The sequence below is a fragment of the Thalassophryne amazonica genome, chromosome 5, assembly GCF_902500255.1.
Source record: "Thalassophryne amazonica chromosome 5, fThaAma1.1, whole genome shotgun sequence".
In the NCBI taxonomy this organism is placed as follows: domain Eukaryota; kingdom Metazoa; phylum Chordata; class Actinopteri; order Batrachoidiformes; family Batrachoididae; genus Thalassophryne; species Thalassophryne amazonica.
Window position 1 is genome coordinate 98,011,217 of NC_047107.1, and position 26,377 is coordinate 98,037,593.

The 26,377-nt window shown below is 42.5% G+C and overlaps 1 protein-coding gene and 1 long non-coding RNA gene across 2 annotated transcripts; one reads left to right on the forward strand and one right to left on the reverse strand.

Annotated features, from left to right (window-relative positions):
• The first annotated feature begins 518 nt into the window (after positions 1-518).
• coq2 (coenzyme Q2 4-hydroxybenzoate polyprenyltransferase) lies at positions 519-24,929 on the forward strand. The gene is made up of 8 exons (XM_034170957.1): positions 519-744; positions 1,548-1,885; positions 7,916-8,082; positions 10,049-10,170; positions 19,330-19,415; positions 19,518-19,651; positions 24,327-24,515; positions 24,667-24,929. Exons 2-8 carry the CDS (start codon positions 1,591-1,593, stop codon positions 24,778-24,780), a joined length of 1,107 nt encoding a protein of 368 aa, XP_034026848.1. The 5' UTR covers positions 519-744; positions 1,548-1,590; the 3' UTR covers positions 24,781-24,929.
• LOC117511019 lies at positions 3,444-11,776 on the reverse strand. The gene is made up of 3 exons (XR_004560866.1): positions 11,746-11,776; positions 11,360-11,365; positions 3,444-3,603 (listed from the first exon to the last, which is right to left on the reverse strand). It is a non-coding gene; the product is annotated as an uncharacterized LOC117511019 (long non-coding RNA).
• Positions 24,930-26,377: the final 1,448 nt, after the last annotated feature.

Here is a 26,377-nt window from a genome sequence, read left to right on the forward strand (position 1 = left end):
GGTGTAGTGTGAGGTACGGATAGTACCTACCCACAAGCTATTCGTCACCTGAACATGCACTACTAAGCACTTTATTGTTTACCTCATAACCATGGTCTATCTCTCTCTGCACTTTTTGCACCACTGAACCTTACTGCTGCTATTCTCTGCAACCATGCGCTTTTCTATGCGTGTTAGTGTTGTACTTCTTGTTATTTGTGTGCCTTTTTTGGCTTCTTGTCTTGTATATGTTGTGTTGTCATTGTGGTGTGAGATATGTTAGCATACCAAAGCACATTCCTATCAACTGTATTTTATTATATTGTTGAAATGGCTATAATAAACTTGAACTTGATCGGATCTTATTTTATTTTATTATTATTCTGATGACTGCTGGGATAGGCTCCAGTCCTCCGAGCAATTTACCTCCAGCTAGGTAGATGGCAGTGGCGCGTCTCTGTGGTAGCTTCCCCACTACTAATTAATAAAACGAAGAAGTCTGACTCCATGCTGATGTTTACCACGTGACCATCGTTCCTTCCGTACACACTCTCCGTACACCTAAACACTGCGCGGCTCCGATCTAGCTGCTAGCTATTTCACGCATTGGAATGTACAAAAGTTTTTTGTTTTAAGTAAAACAATGTAGGGTTTTGTCTAGTCTTGCACGGTAATTTTGTGTTATTTGGATATTTTCTTTCCTTCGGAGCAGTTTCAGACGTACAACAGAAGCAACAACAGTCCCGACAAACGATGTCATTTAAGGTTTGTTTCTGTGTTTTTCCCATTCTAAATGTGTGGGGTTTTTTTTTCTTTTAAAACGTCAACAAAAAAACAAATTAAATTGAGGAACGTGCGATTCTTTTTCATACTTGCATCACCCGGAGAACATATCGTGTTGAACCGAAAGCAGATTAAAGTTTGGACAGTTGTTAGACTGTTTTGTGGTTAAAATGAACTGGATGACTGTTGTTTTTCTGATGAATAATCACGAAATGGGGGTAAAAAGTAACGAAATGGAGCAGACTGACTCCAAATATGATTCACTTAATTACTTTTATTTAATTATTTTTAAACAAAATGGGGACTGATAATAACGAAACGGCGGTAAAACGTAACGAAATGGAGCAGACTGACCCAGACTGACTCCAAATATGATTAAATATGGTTCAATTAATTACTTTTATTTAACTATTTTTAAGCGAAATGGGAGCAGACTAACCCATTGACTGAAGTTTCATCTCTTGAACGCTAGATGGCGCACCTGCCCCTGTTTTTGTGAGATGTGCTCAGCACATCTCACAAAAACAAAAGCTAAACAATTAAATAAAAGTAATTATTTGGAGTCAGTCTGCACCATTTTGTTAGATTTTACCCCCATTGCGTTATTATCAGTACCCATTTCGTCCTTTTCGTATTTTAGTATGCCGCACAGTTGGTAACTTGTTCTCTAACGCATTGTTGTTTCTTTTTTGTGCAGCTGACAATCTGCAGCTCAGAAAAAACGAAATGCCTCTATTAGCAGTCTGTCTGTGAGAAAACCATTGTTTGTATTTCTGTCGGTTCAGGGGCGACATTTCCTGGGCAAAGTGGATACATCAGACAAACACCATGCTACCTGCCAAACTGACTGCGAGTGTCTTAAAGAGGATTCACAGCAGGATCTGCCACCCCTACCTGTCCTCCCTGTCATATGGCTTTTTCCGTAAGGAAGAAGGGACTGCAGATTGTCTCCATTCATATGCCAAAGTGCAGAGAAGAGTGCTATACAGCCAGAAGACAACCCATCATGGAACACAGCACTATGGGAGAAGGCCCTTTAGTCTGTCAGCGGCTACAGTTGTGAATTTAGCACCAGTACCTGTGCAGCCATACCTCAGACTGATGAGGCTAGATAAGCCTATTGGTATGTACCCTTCAGTTGTTTTTGATATTTTCTACACACACTGACACAGCCAAATTACAGGCATCATAAGCTCATATCATTTTGAAGTAAGTTTGCATGATGGTGTAATAATCACCAGTGTAGAAATGAAATGGTAATTTATTGAAAAGCAGTTTAAGGTATGCAGCTAGAATAACTTCTTTACTGTGGCACATCACATTGATGTCATCCGTTTTTAGCTACCATTTGATATTATCAAATTTGATAATTTTATACATGCAGTTAACAGTGAGGAGAGCAGATTGTCCTCCAACCTAAGTGTTTAGGGTCAAATACTGGTGGTGTCTTTGAGCCAGACATAGAACCCAAATTGCTCCATCCTGAGTATGACATTGTTCTGCATCCAGGTCTGCAGATGCTCACTAGTAGTGATGCCCAAATGAAGCAATAAAGCGGTATTGAATCACTTTGCCAATTGTATTGAACATGGGTTCATTCATTCAAAGTTTCATTTCAGTGACATCTAGTGGTGAAATACTAGACAACACTGTCAAAATATGTTCAGCTGATTCAGTAGACATATGTTGACTAGTATCTGGGATTGAGAGAAGGTGTACTTTAGGAAACAAAGTATGTGCAGGGAAGGTGGGCTGTGCTTGTGTAACACTGTCATGACATTTGGGGAGGGGAATTCAGAGGTTTTTTATTGAGGAATAAGAGTTTTTCCACTGTTTTTGGACTCAGGCGATTTCTTCCGTGCTGACAACTCCTCCAGGTTTTGAAAAAACACGTTCACAAGGAACAGATGAGGCTGGTAGGCATAAATGGGTGATTCTTTAACTACGGGCACTATTGGTCTTGTAAATGTAATTTCCACCACACCATTGCCTTACAATATAAAGCGCCTTGGGGCAACTGTTTGTTGTGATTTGGCGCTATATACATGTGCTCTGATGTCACTGTTTATCTCCATAGAAACTACCCAAACAATCTTTCATACAAACTGTTTAAAGGGACATTACAGTGTTGTGGTGGAAATTACGTCAATAGTGTGGGACAACTACATTTTGTTTAAAAAAAATCACAACAGTTGTATGACATTGAATACCCCAATTATGTTTTGATTATTTTACTGATATTTTATTCAGAGATATTTTAAAACATTAGAAAAAAACGTTTCTTTACCATTCATTTTTATCATTGAAGATCAAAAGTCTGGGTGTGGGACAAGCACAAAACGGCAATATTTGCATATAATGATGCTGAAAAAAGGTGAAAGAGTCATCATAGACTACTAGAACAAATTTCTTAACACACTTTCATTGTAAAGATAACTATAAAAGTGTGAAATTTCCCCTTTTTTCTGTTTTTCATACAATATGATCAAAGGACATAATAAGTGCCCGTAGTCTAAGAATCACCCAAATATTGTTCAGCCAACAAGAATAAATGTGGGTAAACATTTCTGTGGTCATTCCAGTACACCAGAGGATCCTCCCATCTTTCAAGAGAGGATCAGTCATGTATCTCTGAACTTCAGTCGTGGCATCTGATGTATAATTCCTTTGAGCGATATGAAGCGATTCATTCGGGACTGAAGCAGTCACTGCTTCATACGTTCTCACTTACGTCATTTGCTCTGCTGCAAAGTAAGCTTTAAAGCAGTGGTTCAAAGAGAACGCAACTTCGAGTTTGAAGCAAGGATCGGAGCTTTGTTGTCAGACTGACATCACTACTCACTAGCCTGTAGAAATGCCTCTGTGGATTTGGTGGCAGGATTAGAGCTCCAGTAATACTGTGAGGTGAAGCAGAGTAGGTCCTGATTAGTACTTGATTGGGAGACGACTTGGAAACACCACAAGCTGTGAGAGTGAGCATTTACACGCAGCACGTTCACAGCGAGCAGATGTACGTTTGTGGGACTTCACCTGAAACCTTAAGGAAACTACAACAAGTCTGATGTCAGGACCCACAAACTAGACAGTTTTATTTATTTATTGATATATTATTTTCTGTTTATAAATAGAGCTGTGTCAGGAAGGGCTTCCAGTGAAAAACTTGTACCGACTCCCAATGTGGATCTGCTTTGGCAACCCTGAACAACTGAGGGCAGTCATATGACTTATATAGTACAGGCCCTGGGCCAGGAAAAAATGAGTCAGGTGGATGTACCCTGGCTCCCACAAAAATTCCATTGCCACCATGCATTTCCCTGACCGTCATATATAACCAGTCTGGTGTGTGTAGTTGTCCAAAGTGGTGCTAATTTTTTCTACGGAAGCTTATATGATGCCACCTCTGAGGCTATTTTTTTGTCCATGTGTGCCATGGATCACAGCATATAAGCATTTGTAATCATCAAAAGCTTACAAAATTCACAATATAGGGTAATTTTGGTGTGCCGAATTCTAATCTGGCAATCTCATTTAAGTATTATGAATGGCATGAGAGTTATTCAGCATGGCAGTCAGTATGGTCGCCAATTGCAGAAAGCATAATGTCTTCGCTTCTAGTAAGGTAGTCACTCAAAATAAAACATGAAACTGTGTTTTTGAGGTTGTGAGAAATTCAGTCATTTATATTACAAAGTCCTTGAATGCATTCTATACTTAGTATGGCACCTGCGAGAGTTGAAACCTTGATGTTGATATGGCGCAATTTTCACCCAAGATACAAGGAATTGCATTACATGAAGAAATGAATCTTTAAAGTTACTGTGTAGCTATCAGGGTGGAGACTGCTGTGGTGCTGAGCTGTGATCCTGTGGAGATGCAGCTGCAGAAGTGCTTTTGTAGTGCCTAGTCCCTAACATAAATAAAATTGATGTTTCATTGACGCAAACCTGGTAAGAACAATCCTTGCATTTCCTGGTACAAAGATCAGCGTAACACCCTAGTAGTTATTGCAATCCAGGCATCAAGTGCCTTTTTGCAGTCTGGACAGATAATACCTACCTGCCAGACTGAAACATGGTTTGCAGTGCCAGGACAAGAACATCTCCACCTGCCTGGAGGAGATCAGCATCTATGCTGCACAACCCTGGAGCTTTTCTCACCCTCAGCTGTTTCACTGCATTTGCGATCTCACTAACATTTGGTGGTTTGCGGTTGGACGGAGGATCAGCTAACAGAATCCTGACACTGTAGATGACTAATAGACTGGAAGGAGGATGATCCCAATAGTACAGTACCAGAGAGTTCTCTGTCAGAAGCCATCATCCACCATGTCTGTCACAGGAAGGGGTATACGTTTGGTGGAACAGAGTGCCTTGATGCCTCTAAACAGGCCCAGGATCACGAGAGCATGAGAAGGTGAGTCACCTGCTCAGATGTTTCTCTAACAAATGCCTCCTTGTCTGGTCAGGCCATTACAATCTACTTTCTCAGCTCCCTTGCACAGCCTGGAATTTCCACCAAGCCCTGCACTGTGACTCCTCTGAATGATATTCTGATACTCCTGTGGACAATGGCAACTCCAGTGCAATCTCTGGCCACTTACAGGGTCTGGTCGCGAAACAACTCCCGCATTCCTTGCTTGCAGATGTGGATTATGTCCACGTCTGCAAGCCCTCCGGCCAGATTTTGTGCAAACTCCCACAAAACAGTCTGACCTTGAAGTCAGCCCGATTTAATATTGGACAGCGAGCAGACCTGGACCATGTACAGTGAGGAAAATAAGTATTTGAACACACTGCGATTTTGCAAGTTCTCCCACTTAGAAATCATGGAGGGGTCTGAAATTTTCATCTTAGGTGCATGTCCACTGTGAGAGACATAATCTAAAAAAAAAAAATAAAATCCAGAAATCACAATGTATGATTTTTTTTTTTAATAATTTATTTGTATGTTACTGCTGCAAATAAGTATTTCAACACCTGTGAAAATCAATGTTAATATTTGGTACAGTAGCCTTTGTTTGCAATTACAGAGGTCAAACGTTTCCTGTAGTTTTTCACCAGGTTTGCACACACTGCAGCAGGGATTTTGGTCTACTCCTCCATACAGATCTTCTAGATCTTTCAGGTTTGGAGTTTCAGCTCCCTCCAAAGATTTTCTATTGAGTTGAGGTCTGGAGACTGGCCATGCCACTCCAAGACCTTGAAATGCTTCTTACGGAGCCCCTCCTTAGTTGCCCTGGCTGTGTGTTTGGGGTCATTGTCATGCTGGAAGACCCAGCCATGACCCATCTTCAGTGCTCTTACTGAGGGAAGGAGGTTGTTTGCCAAAATCTCGCAATACACGACCCCATCCATCCTCCCTTCAATACGGTGCAGTCGCCCTGTCCCCTTTGCAGAAGAGCACCCCCAGAGTATGATGTTTCCACCCCCATGCTTCACAGTTGGGATGGTTTTCTTGGGGTTGTTCTCATCCTCTAAACATGTTAAGTGGAGTTGATTCCAAAAAGCTCTGTTCTGGTCTCATCTGACCACATGACCTTCTCCCGTGCCGCCTCTGGATCATCCAGATGGTCACTGGTGAACTTCAAACGGGCCTGGACATGTGCTGGCTTGAGCACGGGGACCTTGCTGCCCTGCAGGATTTTAAACCATGACAGCATCATGTGTTACTAATGTAATCTTTGTGACTGTGGTCCCAGCTCTCTTCAGGTCATTGACCAGGTCCTCCTGTGTAGTTCTGAGCTTTCTCAGAATCATCTTTATCCCACAAAGTGAGATCTTGCATGGAATCCCAGACCGAGGGAGATTGACAGTCATCTTGTGTTTCTTCCACTTTCTAATAAATAATCAACAGTTGTTATCTTCTACCAAGCTGCTTGCCTGTTGTCCTGTAGTCCATCCCAGCCTTGTGCAGGTCTACAATTTTGTCCCTGGTGTCTTTAGACAGCTCTTTGGTCTTGGCTATGGTGGACAGGTTGGAGTGTGATTGACTGACTGTGCGAACAGGTGTCTTTTATACAGGTAGCAAGTTCAAACAGGTGCAGTTAATACAGGTAAAGAGTGCAGAATAAGAGGGCTTCTTAAAGAAAAATTAACAGGTCTGTGTGCGCCAGAATTATTGCTGGTTGGTAGGTGTTCAAATACTTATTTGCAGCAGTAACATACAAATAAATTATTTAAAAAAATCATACATTGTGATTTCTGGATTTTTTTTTTTTTTTAGATTATGTCTCTCACAGTGGACATGCACCTAAGATGAAAATTTCAGAGTCCTCCATGATTTCTAAGTGGGAGAACATGCAAAATCACAGGGTGTTCAAATACTTATTTTCCTCACCGTTTGTGGGACTTCAACCAAAACCTTAAGGAAATTACAACAGGTGTGATGTCAGGGCTCACAAATTAGACCGTTTTTATAGACCCTAAAGTTCTGCAGAAGTGTTCAGCAACTGCCAATCACATAATCAATGACAAATATAAAATGAGGGGAGCTCAGTTTCTTTCAGCAAGCATCTGTTGAAAATGTGCACACTCACAAATACACCACTGAGCACTCAAGCCAACCATCATTATCTATTTTGGCAGTAAGCATGTTATAGTAAAATGCCTTGCTCATCTGTGTCTCAGGATTATTTTCCTTTTCCTGGACAGATTTTTCCAGCATAATTTGAGGTAGAAGGCACTCAAACAATACACACCTCCACCAAGGCCACATATTGCTTAAAAAACATCTGTTGGACCCAGGCTCTCAAATATATTCCGGATCAAATTCAAAATAACAAGTCCCTTATTTTCTGATATGTTATCCATCTGTTCTTCACATTTCATCAATATCCTCTCACAGCTTTTTGAGTTAAATGTTGCTATGTGCCAAATATTCTGCTAGCTCTCAGTTCCAGAATATATTCTGGATCACCTGCGGAATGGAATCATGCATTTCCTATAACATTATCTATCTGCTCACCAAATTTCATTGAAGACCATTTATTACTTTTCGAGTTATCCTGCTAACAGGCAAATGCCAGTGAAAACATTGCGTTCCTTAGAGAGGTAAATATATTATCTCTTAAATCAGCTGCACATCAGTATTTTTCATGACTTTGTTTTGGGGATTTTTCTCTGACTGCATGAGTAACTTCATGTCTGGTTTTCAGGGACATGGCTGCTGTACCTCCCATGTACTTGGAGCATTGCTCTGGCTGCTGAGCCTGGATGCCTCCCTGACCTGGGCATGCTCTTCCTGTTTGGAACAGGCGCTCTTCTGATGAGAGGAGCAGGCTGCACTATCAATGACATGTGGGATAAAGACTTTGACAAGAAGGTTTGATTAAACAGTCATTAGTCTAATGCATGTTCTGTCATAACTCCCAGCATGCCTTGGAAAAATATTTGGAATTATTGTCTTTTCAGTTCGTATCAGATGGTAACTGATGCAGTCATTTTAAAGAATACCTACCAGATGAAGCTGCAGGTGTTGCACATTTTTATTATTCCAGCACTGAAACGGTTTATTCTAAGTTGAGCAATCAATCAATCAATTTTTTTTTATATAGCGCCAAATCACAACAAACAGTTGCCCCAAGGCGCTTTATATTGTAAGGCAAGGCCATACAATAATTATGTAAAACCCCAACGGTCAAAACGACCCCCTGTGAGCAAGCACTTGGCTACAGTGGGAAGGAAAAACTCCCTTTTAACAGGAAGAAACCTCCAGCAGAACCAGGCTCAGGGAGGGGCAGTCTTCTGCTGGGAGTGGTTGGGGCTGAGGGAGAGAACCAGGAAAAAGACATGCTGTGGAGGGGAGCAGAGATCGATCACTAATGATTAAATGCAGAGTGGTGCATACAGAGCAAAAAGAGAAAGAAACAGTGCATCATGGGAACCCCCCAGCAGTCTATGTCTATAGCAGCATAACTAAGGGATGGTTCAGGGTCACCCGATCCAGCCCTAACTATAAGCTTTAGCAAAAAGGAAAGTTTTAAGCCTAATCTTAAAAGTAGAGAGGGTGTCTGTCTCCCTGATCTGAATTGGGAGCTGGTTCCACAGGAGAGGAGCCTGAAAGCTGAAGGCTCTGCCTCCCATTCTACTCTTACAAACGCTAGGAACTACAAGTAAGCCTGCAATCTGAGAGCGAAGCACTCTATTGGGGTGATATGGTACTATGAGGTCCCTAAGATAAGATGGGACCTGATTATTCAAAACCTTATAAGTAAGAAGAAGAATTTTAAATTCTATTCTAGAATTAACAGGAAGCCAATGAAGAGAGGCCAATATGGGTGAGATATGCTCTCTCCTTCTAGTCCCCGTTAGTACTCTAGCTGCAGCATTTTGAATTAACTGAAGGCTTTTTAGGGAACTTTTAGGACAACCTGATAATAATGAATTACAATAGTCCAGCCTAGAGGAAATAAATGCATGAATTAGTTTTTCAGCATCACTCTGAGACAAGACCTTTCTGATTTTAGAGATATTGCGTAAATGCAAAAAAGCAGTCCTACATATTTGTTTAATATGCGCTTTGAATGACATATCCTGATCAAAAATGACTCCAAGATTTCTCACAGTATTACTAGAGGTCAGGGTAATGCCATCCAGAGTAAGGATCTGGTTAGACACCATGTTTCTAAGATTTGTGGGGCCAAGTACAATAACTTCAGTTTTATCTGAGTTTAAAAGCAGGAAATTAGAGGTCATCCATGTCTTTATGTCTGTAAGACAGTCCTGCAGTTTAGCTAATTGGTGTGTGTCCTCTGGCTTCATGGATAGATAAAGCTGGGTATCATCTGCGTAACAATGAAAATTTAAGCAATACCGTCTAATAATACTGCCTAAGGGAAGCATGTATAAAGTGAATAAAATTGGTCCTAGCACAGAACCTTGTGGAACTCCATAATTAACTTTAGTCTGTGAAGAAGATTCCCCATTTACATGAACAAATTGTAATCTCTTAGACAAATATGATTCAAACCACCGCAGCGCAGTGCCTTTAATACCTATGGCATGCTCTAATCTCTGTAATAAAATGTTATGGTCAACAGTATCAAAAGCAGCACTGAGGTCTAACAGAACAAGCACAGAGATGAGTCCACTGTCCGAGGCCATAAGAAGATCATTTGTAACCTTCACTAATGCTGTTTCTGTACTATGATGAATTCTAAAACCTGACTGAAACTCTTCAAATAGACCATTCCTCTGCAGATGATCAGTTAGCTGTTTTACAACTACCCTTTCAAGAATTTTTGAGAGAAAATGAGAGTTGATTGAAAGAAGTCATCTCTGTCGTCCAGGTTTCCAGAACAGCCACTCGTCCCATTGCCGCAGGGGAAATTTCTCAGATGCAAGCACTGGTCTTTCTTGGGGCGCAGCTCTCTCTTGCACTTGGAGTTCTCATGTGTCTCAACTATTACAGGTACATATATGTCATGGTTCTCCGTCACCACGACGGATTTCCGTCATTTGGAAAATTTAACCACACATACGCGTGCGCATGTGGTGTGTCATGCGTGTTTTGGGGCCGAAATATGATACTCTCACTGTCAAAGCAACCCATTCTGCGCTAATCAAAGCAGCAGCAATGTCAGCGTGGACTGTGGAGGATGGGACTGTGTGAATTTTCACTCCTCTCTGCTCTGTTTCCTGCTTGCCATGAGCCACGGTCCTTCTCCTCCTTGTCTTTGTGGGAACATTGGCAGACCTTCCCCAAGTAGAGTGGGGTGTGGCTTTGCTTTGAACCAATGAAGCATTGGTCCGACTCACTGTTTTGATGGTTTTGCTTTATCTTAATTTTCTCCCGCTAAAACCCTAAAGAGCATATGTCTGTGAGCAATATTTACCTTTTTTATATTAAACCGACCTGTTATGGTTTTCTAAAACAGTTGATAGATGTATTTTATAACTTAAAAACGGGACCGATGCTAACGCGTTAGCATGTCTATGGCCTTTTCAATGTTAAAATTAGCATTAAGCTGTTCGCATCTCAGCACAGTCTGTGCGCATTTCTTTTCTGTATAATAAATAATTAATTGCTTAGTGTTTGTTGTAAAAGAGTCAAATGAATTACGAATTGTAATATTTATTTATTTATTTTATTTGTATATTAATAATAATAACAGCAACAACAGCAAAAGTAATAATAACTAATATTGCTACAATACAGTTTTTGAGAAACAGACAAAAAGATCCTGATAAAACACAACAGAAAAGGTAAAACCAACGAACAATGAACATGAATAAATAAATAAATATAGAAATAACTGTTTCCTGTGAACACCTAGTGACTCTTAAACCTCCACTTCATCCCTGTTTTAAGTTTAATGACAATTTGTTTCGGTCAAACCACATCTAAACTGTGTTTTTACACAAGAAAAAAATAAAATGCAGTAAACTGGACATTTGTGTCTTTTTTCATGAAAATAACTTATTAACGATCACATATTACACTTTAGTCAGGCCTTTAAAATACTTTTGTGGACTCTTGCTGTAATATGTTGTCAGTGGTTGAGATAGTTGCTGTAGGCATCTAAAAATGCTCATAATCTGGTGAAACCTGATGGAAATCTCTTTGTGGTGTGTTGATGTATGTATGTGCAAAATAAAACAAAACACTACTCCAGGTATGTTTTTGACAAGAATATAACATCATAACTTTATTACAAACTCAAATGTTGATGTTGCGTGACAAAGGCCTTTTAATAATAACTCACTTAAAGAAATAATGGCAAAACTCACATGTAAGTAAAAAAAACAAACAACAAAAAAAATGGTTAATCGATTACTAAAATAATCGTTAGTTGCAGCCCTACTTTGTTTTACAAGTGAGAACATTTTACAGATTAAATTTGAATGCGCCAGTTTTGAGTTTCTCAGTGCGCATGCGTTTTCAAAACTGGTGACAGTGTTACTTTGTGCACAGCAGAACAACATTGCCCATTGCTTTAGGCACTAATTTTGTATTTTATTGACTGTACAGCCAGCAACACAGCACCCATCCATCCATTTTCTTCCGCTTTATCCGGAGTCGGGTCGTGGGGGCAGCAGCTCAAGCAAAGCCGCCCAGTCCTCCCGATCCACACACACCTCCCCCAGCTCCTCCGGGGGAACCCCAAGGCGTTCCCAAGCCAGCCGAGAGATGTAATCCTTCCAGCGTGTCCTGGGTCTTCCCAGGGGCCTCCTCCCAATGGGACGTGCCTGGAACACCTCTCCAGCGAGGCGTCCAGGGGGCATCCGGAAAAGATGCCCAAGCCACCTCAACTGACTCCTTTCGACGTGGAGGAGCAGCGGCTCGACTCCGAGCTCCTCCCGAGTGACGGAGCTCCTCACCCTATCTCTAAGGGAGCGCTCAGCCACCCTGAGGAGGAAACTCATCTCGGCCGCTTGTACTTGCGATCTCGTTCTTTCGGCCATGAGCCAAATCTCATGACCATAGGTGAGGATCGGAACGTAGATCAATCGGTAAATCGAGAGCTTTGCCCCCCTACTCAGCTCTCTCTTCACCACGACGGTCCGATACAGCGCCCGCATCACTGCAGATGCTGCACCAATTCGTCTATCGATCTCACGCTCCATCCGTCACTCACTCGTGAACAAGACCCCGAGATACTTAAACTCCTCCACTTGAGGCAAGGACACTCCACCGACCTGAAGAGGGCAAAGCACCTTTTTCCAGTCGAGAACCATGGCCTCGGATTTGGAGGTGCTGATTTTCATCCCGGACGCTTCACACTCGGCTGCAAACCGCCCCAGTGCATGCTGAAGGTCCTGATTTGACGAAGCCAACAGAACCACATCGTCCGCAAACAGCAGAGACGAGATTCTGTGGTTCCCAAACCAGACCCCCTCTACACCCTGGCTGCGCCTAGAAATTCTGTCCATAAAAATAATGAACAGAACCGGTGACAAAGGGCAGCCCTGGCGGAGGCCAACGTGCACTGGAAACAGGTTTGACTTACTACCGGCAATGCGAACCAAGCTCCTGCTGCGGTCGTACAGGGACCGGATAGCCCTTAGCAAAGGACCCCGGACCCTGTACTCCCGGAGCACTCCCCACAGGGTGCCCCGAGGGACACGGTCGAACGCCTTCTCCAGATCCACAAAACACATGTGGACTGGTTGGGCGAACTCCCATGAACCTTCGGGCAGCTGATGGAGCGTGTAGAGCTGGTCCAGTGTGCCGCAACCAGGACAAAAACCACACTGCTCCTCCATCGGGCGAATTCTCCTCTCCAGTACTCTGGAATAGACCTTACCGGGGAGGCTGAGGAGTGTGATCCCCCTATAGTTGGAACACACCCTCCGGTCCCCCTTCTTAAACAGAGGGACCACCACCCCGGTCTGCCAATCCAGAGGCACTGTCCCCGATCGCCACGCAATGTTGCAGAGGCGTGTCAGCCAAGACAGTCCCACAACATCCAGAGACTTAAGGTACTCAGGACAGATTTCATCCACCCCAGGAGCCTTGCCACTGAGGAGCTTTCTAACCACCTCGGTGACTTTGGCCTGGGTAATAGATGAGTCCGCCTCTGAGTCCCCAGTCTCTGCTTCCTCTTCGGAAGACGTGACGATGGGATTGAGGAGATCCTCGAAGTACTCCTTCCACCGCCCGACAACATCCCCAGTCAGGGTCAACAGCTCCCCACCCACACCGTAAACAGTGCTGGTGGAGAGCTGCTTCCGCCTCCTGAGGCATCGGACGGTTTGCCAGAATCTCTTTGAGGCCGACCGATAGTCCTCCTCCTTAGCCTCCCCGAACTCCTCCCAGACTCGAGTTTTTGCCTCTGCGACCGCACGGGCTGCGGCACGCTTGGCCTGCCGGTACCTGTCAGCTGCCTCTGGGGTCCCACCTACCAACAAAGATAAGTAGGACTCCTTCTTCAGCTTGACGGCATCCCTTACTTCCGGTGTCCACCACCGGGTTCGGGGATTGCCGCCGAGACAGGCACCAGAGACCTTGCAACCACAGCTACGAGCGGCCACATCAACAAAGGAGGTGGAGAACATGGTCCACTCGGACTCCGTGTCTCCAACCTCCCCCGGGATCTGGGAGAAGCTCTCCCGGAGGTGGGAGTTGAAGACCTCGCTGACAGAGGGTTCCGCCAGTCGTTCCCAGCAGACCCTCACGATACGTTTGGGCCTGCCAGGTCTGACCGGCTTCCTCCTCTCCCAGCGGATCCAACTCACCACCAGGTGGTGATCGGTCGACAGCTCTGCCCCTCTCTTCACTCGAGTGTCCAAGACACGTGGCCGAAGGTCAGATGATACGACTACAAAGTCGATCACCGACCTCCGGCTCAGGGTGTCCTGGTGCCACGTGCACTTATGGACACCCTTGTGCTCGAACATGGTGTTCGTGATGGATAAACTGTGACTAGCACAGAAGTCCAACAACTGAACACCACTCGGATTCAGATCGGGGAGGCCGTGCTTCCCTATCACCCCCCTCCAGGTCTCACTGTCGCCGCCCACGTGGGCGTTGAAATCCCCCAGGAGAACAATGGAGTCCCCAGTCGGAGCGCTATCTAGTACCCCTCCCTGGGACTCCAGGAAGGTCGGGTACTCTGCACTGCTGCTCGGCCCATAGGCCGAGACAACGGTGAGAGACCTGTCCCCGACCCGAAGGCGTAGGGACGCGACCCTCTTGTTCACCGGAGTGAGCTCCAACACATGGCGACTGAGCTGGGAAGCAATAAGCAATGCGACCCCAGCTCTCCGCCTCTCACCGTGGGCAACGCCAGAAAAATGAAGCGTCCAGCCCCTCTCCAGGAGTTGGGTACCAGAGCCCAAGCTGTGCGTGGAGGTGAGCCCAACTATCTCTAGTCGGTATCTCTCAACCTCCCGCACAAGCTCAGGCTCCTTCCCCCCTAGCAAGGTGACATTCCACATCCCAACAGCCAGGGGCTGTGAGCATGGACCAGGCCGCCAGGCCACCCGCCCTCAACCCCCACCCAATCCTCTCTGCACCCGACCCCCATGGTCCCCTCTGCAGGTGGTGAACCCACAGGAGGGCAGGCCCACGTTGCTCTTTCGGGCTGAGCCCGGCCGGGCCCCATGGGCTAAGGCCCGACCACCAGGCGCACGAGCCCCAACCCCGGGCCTGGCTCCAGGGTGGGGCCCCGGCTCCGCCATACCGGGCGACGACTCAGTCCTTGATTTTTTACTGGCCATGGAGATTCAGAACTGCCTTTAGTCTGACTCGTCACCTAGGACCTGTTTGCCTTGGGAGACCCTACAGGGAGCACAAAGCCCCTGACAACATAGCTCCTAGGATCATCCGGGTACACAAACTCCCCCACCACGATAAGGTGGCAGCTAGAGGGGGAGAGCAACACAGCACCCATTTGGTGCATTTACCGGATTAGAACAAATCAAAATACTACAGAAGACAAAGAATTTTTACTTGACAATTTGAAGTGAGTTTTCTTTGTTTCAGAGGACTTCATACCCATTAAAATTCACTAGAATATACAAAGTTTGACATGCTCTTTTAAAAAAATTCTGGGGGAGCACCCCCAGATGCCCCATAATCAATAGTGTTTTTCCTTCACACTTTGAAGTGACTTTTATTTGTTTCAGAGGGCTTCATACCCATTAAAATTCACCAGAATATACAAAATTTGACTTGCTCTTTTGAAAAATTTCTGGGGGAGATCCCCCAGACCCCCCATAATCAATCCTGGGTTTTTACTTCACCGATTGAAGTGAGTTTTCTTTGTTTCAGAGGGCTTCATACCTGTTAAAATTCACCAGAATACACAAAATTTGACTTGGTCTTTAAAAAATGTTCCGGGGGGCACCCTCAGACCCCCAGAATCAATACTACACCCCGTCCCCTACCACCCTTTTATGTACATTTATGTTCAAGTTTTGCATTCTTTTTATGCTTTGTCTGTCTCTCCTTAGAGGCTATTTAGAATAGATTTGTATACTGTATAATGTGTTTGTTGTATTTACTGAGGAAAAAAGAGTTTTTTTTAGGGAATTGCTGGCATTGATTTTTGCTAGGAAAAAAATTTCAGTCAGATGAAAATGTATTGCTTTAACCCATGATATAGGTGCACTTACACCCATTTATTAATTCTGCATAGTGACCTGTAATAATATGCTATAAGGTTAGTTAATTAATAACAGGAAAAACCAGTGCGTAAGAGGGCACTCGCATACAAAAAAAAAATGTTTTTCTATTTGAAAATACAAAATTATCCAGGATTTGTGTTTGACTCAAAACGCAAGAGGGTCATTCCATATGAACTCAGCTAAATTCCAGAAATCGCCCACGGTAGCCAACTCAGATTTGGCTTAACAAAATTGTGTCAATGCCTCTACATGTATAATGAACATGTGGAAAATCTTAAGGGTTTCTATGCTATGGGCCTCTAAAAAAGGGTTGTTGTGTTGGAGCCGACCTTTTACAATAGTATCACACAACTGTAAACCCAAAACATCAACATGAAATTATTTAACAATTTAACTGGGTCACACCCCGCGCGTCCGTTGATGAGAGAGGGAAAGATGACCAGGACTCAGTCCAGTTCTCAGATTGACCTCGCCTTTAATACAGAGAATGAGCCAAAGTAACAATAACAGAGAGACTCTGGGTTCATGCTTAGTTTGCCCTAGCAATCAGGCTCTGAGCAGGAACCCCGTCTACCTCTCCCTGAACCCATATATACTAACTGAGTTTCTGTCTAAACGTTGCGTCACTATGCTGAGATGTTGTATTCTTTCTTGATTGGTCCACTTCTCGTCCTGCGCACAGTGCAGTCTTGTTTCTTCTTGTATCCCAGAGTTGATCATGACCTAAAAAGGAAATATCATACCCCCCCCCCCCCCCCGATTGAGCTGCACGTGTCACCCCTGCCTCAATGAGAAAAACAACTTGACCTCATCTCCTGATTGCCCAATAAGACAAACAAACTTGGCCTTGTCTCAGTTACATGAATCATCAGAAGAATAGAAAAACATGTTTTCACATTTCGTGTCAATACTGGTTTATCAGCACTTTTTTGCACGCAAAGGCGCAGTGGTTTTATTCAGGTCACAATAAAAGACAAGCTCGCATAAGAAAAAGAAAATGTAATTATAAAGAATAAAATCACCATATTTTTATAGTTGCACCTATTTTTTTGACACTCGCAAATTGCGCATGTTCCTCAGCAGCCACTTTTGGATGCCAATATCTCTGAAACAAGCAAAGATATTTGCCTGAAATTTGCTTTCCTGGGTAATTTGGGTCCAGAAAAGGCATATATTAATGTAGTTTCTGAGTTATTGGTCTCCAGAGTGGTGATGTTTATATGTGCAAAAATGGAAATATAACGCAATGCTAAAATACCCTCGGCCGTATAAGCATGGGCCTTTTTAATGCCGTTTGCAGGAGGGTGTGTGTTTGCACATACATGAGCTTTTAAAAAGAGCGGAAATTACCTTTGACTACTTGTGTTGTATGCACACTAATGTCCGCGAGATGTCTTGTAAATCACTCCAGAGGTGTTATCAGGTTACAAAAACAGCGTTTTCTGTTTTAGAAGTGTTTATTTCTCAGCAGCTTTTACATAAAATATGAGAAACAGGTTAGATTTACTCAGAAATGCAGTGGTTTCGGAGTGGATTCCACCATGTTGAGTTAGCAGCCAGAGAGACCAGCCAGTCACTCTGCCTGTCTACTCTGATTGGCTGTCACACACCCCCCCCCCCCAAAAAAGTAGATTTGCATAAAAATAGGAGACTGAATGTGACCTTTTGACCTCTTAAAATAAATCAAGATTAGCCATCTTTGAACTTGTCCAAGGCCTGTGTCCCAAGAATGTTCCCTGTGAATTTGAAGACCCTGGCAGTAATAGGACTGGACTTATGCTGAGGATGCACACACGCAAAGCATTTGCAATACCCAATGGCCATATTTTGATGGCCTCGGGTAAAAATCAATTTTTTGGGGGCCCAGTGTTGGCCTACAATACAGTACAATACAATAGGCTATTGATTCTGGATTCCTTCACTTAGAAGACAGGACTGTCTGCAAGAGGGAACCTGACTCTGCAAAGGTCTTAATTTAGAACTTATGGGACTCTAAACATGGTTCCGACTTTAAAAAACAAAAAAACAAAAAAAAAAAAAAAACACTTTTTGACCAAATTTTGACTGGTAAATTCACCATGTAATAATAATATTTGTAATAATTCATGAATGGGTGAAGTGTTGTCTGGGCATTGTTCCAGTGATACCAGTGAAACCCTAGCACCTCATCCTGAACAACAAAACTACAGTTATCGACAAAGTCCATCATAACAATCTACAAATAGAAGGTGATGCAATACCTGTTTATGTAAATAAAATTGATACAATACAAGTGGAAAAAGGTCATCACATGCCTTGAAAATCAAGAGAATGAAAATGCACATCAGATTATCCCTTAAATTATTGTCACTCCCTATAGTGTGACTGCGGTTGCAGAATGAAAGGTCATCATTTGAAAAAAATATTTAAATATGAACAATGTGAGAAACAAGCTGATTTTTTTTGAGTAAATTATTCTAAGACAAATCCAATGATGTGTAAGAAGTTTCATGACCATGGGTAGTTGCCCACATGGTGTATTTGCCCATCAAAAAGTTTTTTTTTTTTAAGCCATAACCATTTTTCGAGTCCCCTAACTTCTAAATTAAGATTTTTTTGCACAGTCAGGTTCCCTCCTGCAGAAAATCCTGTCCTCAAATGGAAGGAATCCAGTATCAACAGCCTGTTGTAAATGACTGTTGGCTGACCCTAGCCACCTAAAATTTGATTTTTCCATTTTTGCACATAAAATATTCACCATTTTGGTGACCAGTAACTCAGACATTAGAAGAGAGATCTTTTCTGATGGCAGAGTCTGAAAGTCTGGATTCAAATTACCCAGGAAAGCACATTACACCCACAAATCTTTGCTAGTTTCAGAGATATTGGTAGCCTAACATGGCTACACAAGAACATATATAATTTGGGAGTGTCAAAAACAGGCACAGCAACCCCTTTTTAAAGGCACATAGTTCAGAAATTCTTAAGATTTTCCACCTAAAACATTGCATATGTTCATTATATATGTAGAGGCACCAACACAATTTATTTATTTATTTTTTAATTTTAATTTTTTTGGCCAAATCTGAGTCTGTCACAATGGAACGACTGGTTGAGTTTATATGGAATGACCCAATATATTATTTGTGACCCAATGGCTTGCTTTCTGTTCATGTATGGCTGAGATATCCTGCAACTGGGCATTCCAAGTATATAATGTGCAACAATATGAGTAACACTGTAGAAAGCTGTTATTATTAACAAATGCAGCTGCAAAAACATGCATTATTCATGTCATTCTTATTTTTAGCTGTTGTTTTGGTGACAGATTCACCATGGTGTCGGCTCAAAGTGTTCACAAGTTACCTTTTCTGTATGTTATTTATGTGGCTTAATGTACAACAGAATGGAAAGCACAGAATGGAATGTGACTGACTAATGCAAATTTCTGTACATTTCAAGGGTTGCCAAGGGTTCATTTGGCAAATATAACTTTTACAGTTTTTCATTTTCCTTATAGCATCGCTCTGGGTGCTGCTTCGATATCTCTTGTCGTCACCTACCCCCTGATGAAGAGGATCACTTACTGGCCACAGTTTGTGTTGGGTACATATAAATATACAGTATGGTGGTCAAGAGATGATTGTGGAACCTTCTACATCAAAAATAAATGCTATAATCAGTCATATGTTCTGCTGTTTTTCTCAGGCCTGGCCTTCAACTGGGGTGCCCTGCTTGGCTGGGCCGCTGTCAAAGGTTCCTGCGACTGGTCTGTGTGTCTCCCACTGTATTTCTCAGGAGTGATGTGGACACTGATATATGACACTGTATATGCACATCAGGTGAAGTGGTGAATTTCTTCTTCTCTGTACAGCTTGGTAAATGGAATGGCTCAGGCTCATCCATATATTAACCAGTTAATAGGATTTTAAACTGTGGACTACTTGTTGACTCTCCTAAAGTCACTTCTTATATTGTTTTCCATAGATAGCAGGATATATAAAGAAAACAGGTTTTTCACATTGTACACTCAAAAAAAAATATAAACGCAACACTTTTGGTTTTGCTCCCATTTTGTATGAGATGAACTCAAAGATCTAAAACTTTTTCCACATACACAGTATCACCATTTCCCTCAAATATTGTTCACAAACCAGTCTAAATCTGTGATAGTGAGCACTTCTCCTTTGCTGAGATAATCCATCCCACCTCACAGGTGTGCCATATCAAGATGCTGATTAGACACCATGATTAGTGCACAGGTGTACCTTAGACTGTCCACAATAAAAGGCCACTCTGAAAGGTGCAGTTTTGTTTTATTGGGGGGGGGGGGGGGGGGGGGTACCAGTCAGTATCTGGTGTGACCACGATTTGCCTCATGCAGTGCAACACATCTCCTTCGCATAGAGTTGATCAGGTCGTCAATTGTGGCCTGTGGAATGTTGGTCCACTCCTCTTCAATGGCTGTGCGAAGTTGCTGGATATTGGCAGGAACTGGTACACGCTGTCGTATACGCCGGTCCAGAGCATCCCAAACATGCTCAATGGGTGACATGTCCGGTGAGTATGCCGGCCATGCAAGAACTGGGACATTTTCAGCTTCCAAGAATTGTGTACAGATCCTTGCAACATGGGGCCGTGCATTATCCTGCTGCAACATGAGGTGATGATCTTGGATGTATGGCACAACAATGGGCCTCAGGATCTCGTCACGGTATCTCTGTGCATTCAAAATGCCATCAATAAAATGCACCTGTGTTCTTCGTCCATAACAGACGCCTGCCCATACCATAACCCCACCGCCACCATGGGCCACTCGATCCACAACATTGACATCAGAAAGCCGCTCACCCACACGACGCCACACACGCTGTCTGCCATCTGCCCTGAACAGTGTGAACCGGGATTCATCCATGAAGAGAACACCTCTCCAACGTGCCAAACGCCAGCGAATGTGAGCATTTGCCCGCTCAAGTCGGTTACGACGACGAACTGGAGTCAGGTCGAGATCCCGATGAGGACGACAAGCATGCAGATGAGCTTCCCTGAGATGGTTTCTGACAGTTTGTGCAGAAATTCTTTGGTTATGCAAACCGATTGTTTCAGCAGCTGTCCGAGTGGCTGGTCTCAGACGATCTTGGAGGTGAACATGCTGGATGTGGAGGTCCTGGGCTGGTGTGGTTACACGTGGTCTGCGGTTGTGATGTACTGCCAAATTCTCTGAAACGCCTTTGGAGACGGCTTATGGTAGAGAAATGAACATTCAATACACGAGCAACAGCTCTGGTTGACATTCCTGCTGTCAGCATGCCAATTGCACGCTCCCTCAAATCTTGCGACATCTATGGCATTGTGCTGTGTGATAAAACTGCACCTTTCAGAGTGGCCTTTTATTGTGGGCACACCTGTGCACTAATCATGGTGTCTAATCAGCATCTTGATATGGCACACCTGTGAGGTGGGATGGATTATCTCAGCAAAGGAGAAGTGCTCACTATCACAGATTTAGACTGGTTTGTGAACAATATTTAAGGGAAATGGTGATATTGTGTATGTGGAAAAAGTTTTAGATCTTTGAGTTCATCTCATACAAAATGGGAGCAAAACCAAAAGTGTTGTGTTTATATTTTTGTTGAGTAAATGGCATTCATATTCATAACAGTACATATTGTAAACATAAGACTTAGACAACAGAGGTGGGAGGAAGTCACTCTCAAGTCATGAATCATCAAGTCCCAAGTCAAGTCTCAAGTCATAATGACCACCAGTTGTTTGCAAGCTGACTTGAGACTTGACTTGGGACGTGCAGATTGATGACTTGAGAATGACTTGACAGTGACTACGTCCCACCTCTGCTAAACAAACATACTTTGGGACTAAGTACAATTTCAGCTGCATAAGCAAAACAAGGAAAAAAAAATACTTGTGTACAAAACTTAATAGTGTAACTTTTGGGCAGTTGCCACACATTTTTCCCACATTTCGCAATACTGTTGTACCACAAACAGCAGTGGCCTTGGTGGCCACTGGATCTATACTTTGGAAATGAAAGAAACTGACAGACAAAGGTAATTACAAGCTACGAGCTACTTCAAAACAAGATATGTTGAGAGCAGATGCGTCCAAGCTGTTTCCTTTGAAGGGTTGTAAATTAATATGGATGAGGGTCACGGGCCAAAAGTAAATGGCTGATATTCTCTGAATTACATAAATATAATTCAGTTCAATTTATTTCGTCCACCAAGGATGGAATAAAATCATCACCATTTATTTATTTGTCTATTAGCAGGATTACATCAAAACTACTGCACGGATTTAGATGAAATTTACACCACAGGTACAATTTAAGCCATGGAAGACTCCATTAAATTTTGGAGGTGATCCGCATTTGGATTCTGGATCGAGTTTCACTTTATATAGGTTTTGAAGGATTACATCAAAACTACTTCATGGATTCTAAACAAATTTGCACTACACATACATATTAGGCTCTGGACGACTCCATTAAATTTTGGAGGTGATCCAAATCTGGATTCTGGCTCAGGATTTCACTATATAGGCTTTTAAAGATTACATCAATGCTACTTCACAGATTCTCACCAAATTTCCACCAGAGATACATATTAAGGCATGGGAAAACTCCACTGAATTTTGGAGGTGATCCAGATCTAGATTGGCAGATGTCAGAAATCTCAGATTTCTCTTGTTTATATAGTGTGAAACCACAACAGAGCTGCCTCAGGGCACTTCACATGGGTTAGGTCTAACATTACAAACCCCTCTGACCAGGCACACGGTGACAGTGGTAATCAATATCTCCCTCCAGTGTTTTTGAGGAAGAAACCTCGAGCAGACCAGACACAGAGGGATGATCCACTGTTAAATGCATTATATTTTACAGAAAATATTCTAGGGAGGTCTCCCATTGGCAATTTTGGTCCCATTTTCTGTCCCAATTTCAAAATTGAGGAAATAGTGCAGTGTAGTGCCCTGCGACAGACTGGCGTCCTGTCCAACGTGTACCCCGCCGCCTTACGCTGGGATAGACTCCAGCTCTTAGTGACTGTTAATCGGAGTAAATGGCTGAAGATGAGTGAGTGAGTGTGTGCAATAAAATAATATATATAGAAATAGTGCGCTACTTCCGCGTTCTTTCCACGCTTTTCCAAAAAACTAAATTGTGTCTATTATATCAAAACTAGCTTCTGTTGAAGAGCAAAACATGCTTTTCTTATCTTGGCTGTGCAGGAGGATCAGAAGGAGGCTTCTGCTGCAATTAAAGCTATTTTTATTAACAAATAATTTATGTTTGATAATGTTTGGTTTGCCAATAAGATGTCTGAAAATGTATCAGTTTTTTTGATGGCCCAAGCCTGGCAATTTTGATTTCCTGAAAATATCAAAATTGTAATGATGCACTTTGAGAATTACAGAAAATTGATACACTAAATAAAGGATTAATTGATAATAAGAATAGTTTGATTTCTTAGTATGTTTATGATTTCATCATCGTTAATGAACATTGCAGAGCACTAGTTCATTAATTACATTGGACTGTAGATGGCGCACAGGAGTTGTATTTATGAAGAAAGGCCAAATGGGTAAAAATGAAAATGTGTAAGTGATCAGTTTTGAATTAAACAGTTAGATGTGTCATTTGGCTTGTTAGTTCACAAAGTTGTTGCATTGACATCACCAAAAAGAACGTATGTTTGCCTGTTAATTTTAAATTCAGGTGTACAGTGGTCCCTCTTTTACCGCGGGAGTTACGTTCTAAAAATAGCCCGCAATAAGCGAAATCCACAAAGTAGTCAGCGTTATTTTTTACAATTATTATAGCTGTAAAACCCCTCACTACACACTTTATACACTTTTCTCAAACAGGCATTAACATTTTCTCACTTTTCTCGTGTGTAAACACTCTCAAAGTTCAAACCTTAGTAGAAAAATAAGACCAACCTGTTTTCAGGCCCAAACATTTGTTTGAGAAATAAAAATAGAACATTTTCCTACAAATAATTATGATGGCTTTTAGAACTAACAAATTTAATTTTAACGATCAACCTACAAGGTTGGACACATAAGAAATTATTAATAGTGACTGACCAGTATTTCACAGTTCCTCTGATCGCACCTCTTCATCCTGGTGCCACGCTGCTGTTGCGACTTTTTCCACTGAGTCATACCTCGGTGCAGGTGTCTTTTTCCGAGTGAAGAACACAGTTATGGGTAGTTGTTGGCGCTCTTTTTTTCTTCTGGGTGAGAAGATTCTTATAAACAGACATGCAGAACACAATGCGTGTACTATCCCTTCGTGGTGCCGCGACCGGCCTGCTTGATGAGGACGCAGAACACAATGTGCTGTAAAAAAAAAAAAAAAAAAAAAAAAAGCATGCAAAATTGGACTAAAAAAAATCAGCGAAACTGCGAAGCCGCGAAATGTGAACTGCGTTATAGCGGGGGACCACTGTATTTAAATGGAATTTCCTCTGTTTTTTTATTTTCTTTAATAACTAGGACAAAGAAGATGATGTCAAAGTGGGAGTTAAATCTACTGCACTGAGGTTTCAAAGGGAAACCAAACCCTGGCTGAGCGGCTTCATGGTGGCTATGATGTCTGGACTGGTCACCGCTGGGGTTCATGCCGAGCAGACTCTTCCGTACTATGCCGTGCTCTCCATGGTGGCCCTTCACCTAACACATCAGGTGAGGAGCATAATGTTCAATTCAGTTTAGTGCACAGTACTAACTGGTGTAAGAAGATTTTCATTCCACAGTGATAATCACCACCAAGAAATTGTTGAAAGTATATGCTGCATATGTGAGTTGTACTTTGACAAGTGGTATCTACTCTTAGATTTATACGGTGGACATCGACAATGCAGAAGACTGCTGGAAAAAGTTTGCCTCAAACAGAAACCTTGGACTGTTGTTGCTTTTAGGCATTGTTGTTGGCAATTTGTGGAAATAAAGAAAAGACTCTGCTTCCAAATGAAGCAGCGTTTTTATATATATAAAATGTACTGTTTTTTAAATACAGTATATCACGTTTTATTGATTGTGCTATGGATCCCGTGAGTTGTGTCCTTAATAAAGCTTGAATTGAAAACTTGCAAAGAGGCATAAAAATGTGTTTTTGATGTTATTCCACATCAAATATATTATTTGTTCATGAAATAATTTACTGTTGAGTGGGTATTCTGTGAAATTAACTCAGCCACATGGGGTGGGCAGCCAGTACATTCTGAATACCGGTCCGAAGCCCGGATAAGCCTGCGGTCGACTGCTGAGTTCCAGTCAATCGCATGAAAAAAATCTCACGCGGTTCTTTCTAGCTGCGCATGCTTGCAGTTGAAAGGGCGTGAGAAGCTACAGTAGAGAGCGAGACAATCCTACAATGGCGGAAGCTAAAAAATTGAAAACATTTTCATTCAGAGTGGGAGGATTATTTTTTCATTATTTTGAATGGCAAATCCGTCTGTCTCATCTGCAGTGCAAATGTGGCTCCCCCCCCCCCCCCCCCCCCCCCCCCCCCCCCCAAAAAAGGTCCATTTAAAAATAAAATGAGAAAATAGAAGTAATAATAAAATAATACTGATAATAATATAATAATGGTAATAGTAGTATGTATATGATAACAAGAACCTAAACACTTTATAAACACATTAAGACTGTAAACTAACATTTAAAAAACATCATGTAATTAAAAGGAAATAAAAGGTTCTTTTTCTAAAAACTTGAGGCCTAAGGGTCTAAAAACATTCTAGACTCACACATTCCAACTAATTATAGAAACTGCACAATTTATTACCACCCTTGATAAATGTCTATTTTACAAACACCACCCAATCTAGAGCCCATGGATCCCCACTTTACTTTGGTTCCCTAGGCAACAAATGGACTGCATTTATGTAGTGCTTTTCCATCTGCATCAGATGCTCAGAGTGCTTTACAAATAATGCCTCACATTCACCCCGATGTAAGGGTGCTGTCATACAAGGAGCTCACTACACACCGGGAGAAATAGGGGATTAAAGACCTTGCCCAAGGACCCTTAGTGATTTTCCAGTCAGGCTGGGATTTGAACCGAGGATCTTCTGGTCTCAAGCCCAACACCTTAACCACTAGACCATCCTGAAAACAGATCCGGTCCAGACAGTTTTTGCACCCTGGCCCAGATCCGGCACAGCTCCGCTTTACAGTTCTGGAACAGATCTGAACTGGATCCGCAAAACACCAACTGTTTACAGACCATATCTGGCACGGATCTGGGACAGATGTGAACCACATCACAGCACCGAGGCAGGAACATGGGGCATAACGATAAGCAATTTTTATCTGCACTCGGTAGAAACTATCCCTTAGCGGTTGTAAACTCTCTACTCTGTAATCGTGATCGTCACTGAGGCTTTTTTAAATGCTTATTGCAAAGTGGTTTGTTTCTTTACGACAGTCAAGTTTTATAAGTCCAGGGACACTGATCTGTGTGTTATAGATAAAAATCAGTTTCCTCGGATCCACAGAACTTACCCCTGTAAAACTTGTTCCTGCCACGGTGCTGTGATGCG

Coding starts and splice junctions, on each gene's coding strand:
- coq2 (XM_034170957.1), top strand. CDS start 1,591: ATGCTACCTGCCAAACTGACTGCGAGTGTCTTAAAGAGGATTCACAGC. Junction 1,886..7,915: donor GAGGCTAGATAAGCCTATTG/GTATGTACCCTT, acceptor TCTGGTTTTCAG/GGACATGGCTGCTGTACCTC. Junction 19,652..24,326: donor ACACTGTATATGCACATCAG/GTGAAGTGGTGA, acceptor TTTAATAACTAG/GACAAAGAAGATGATGTCAA.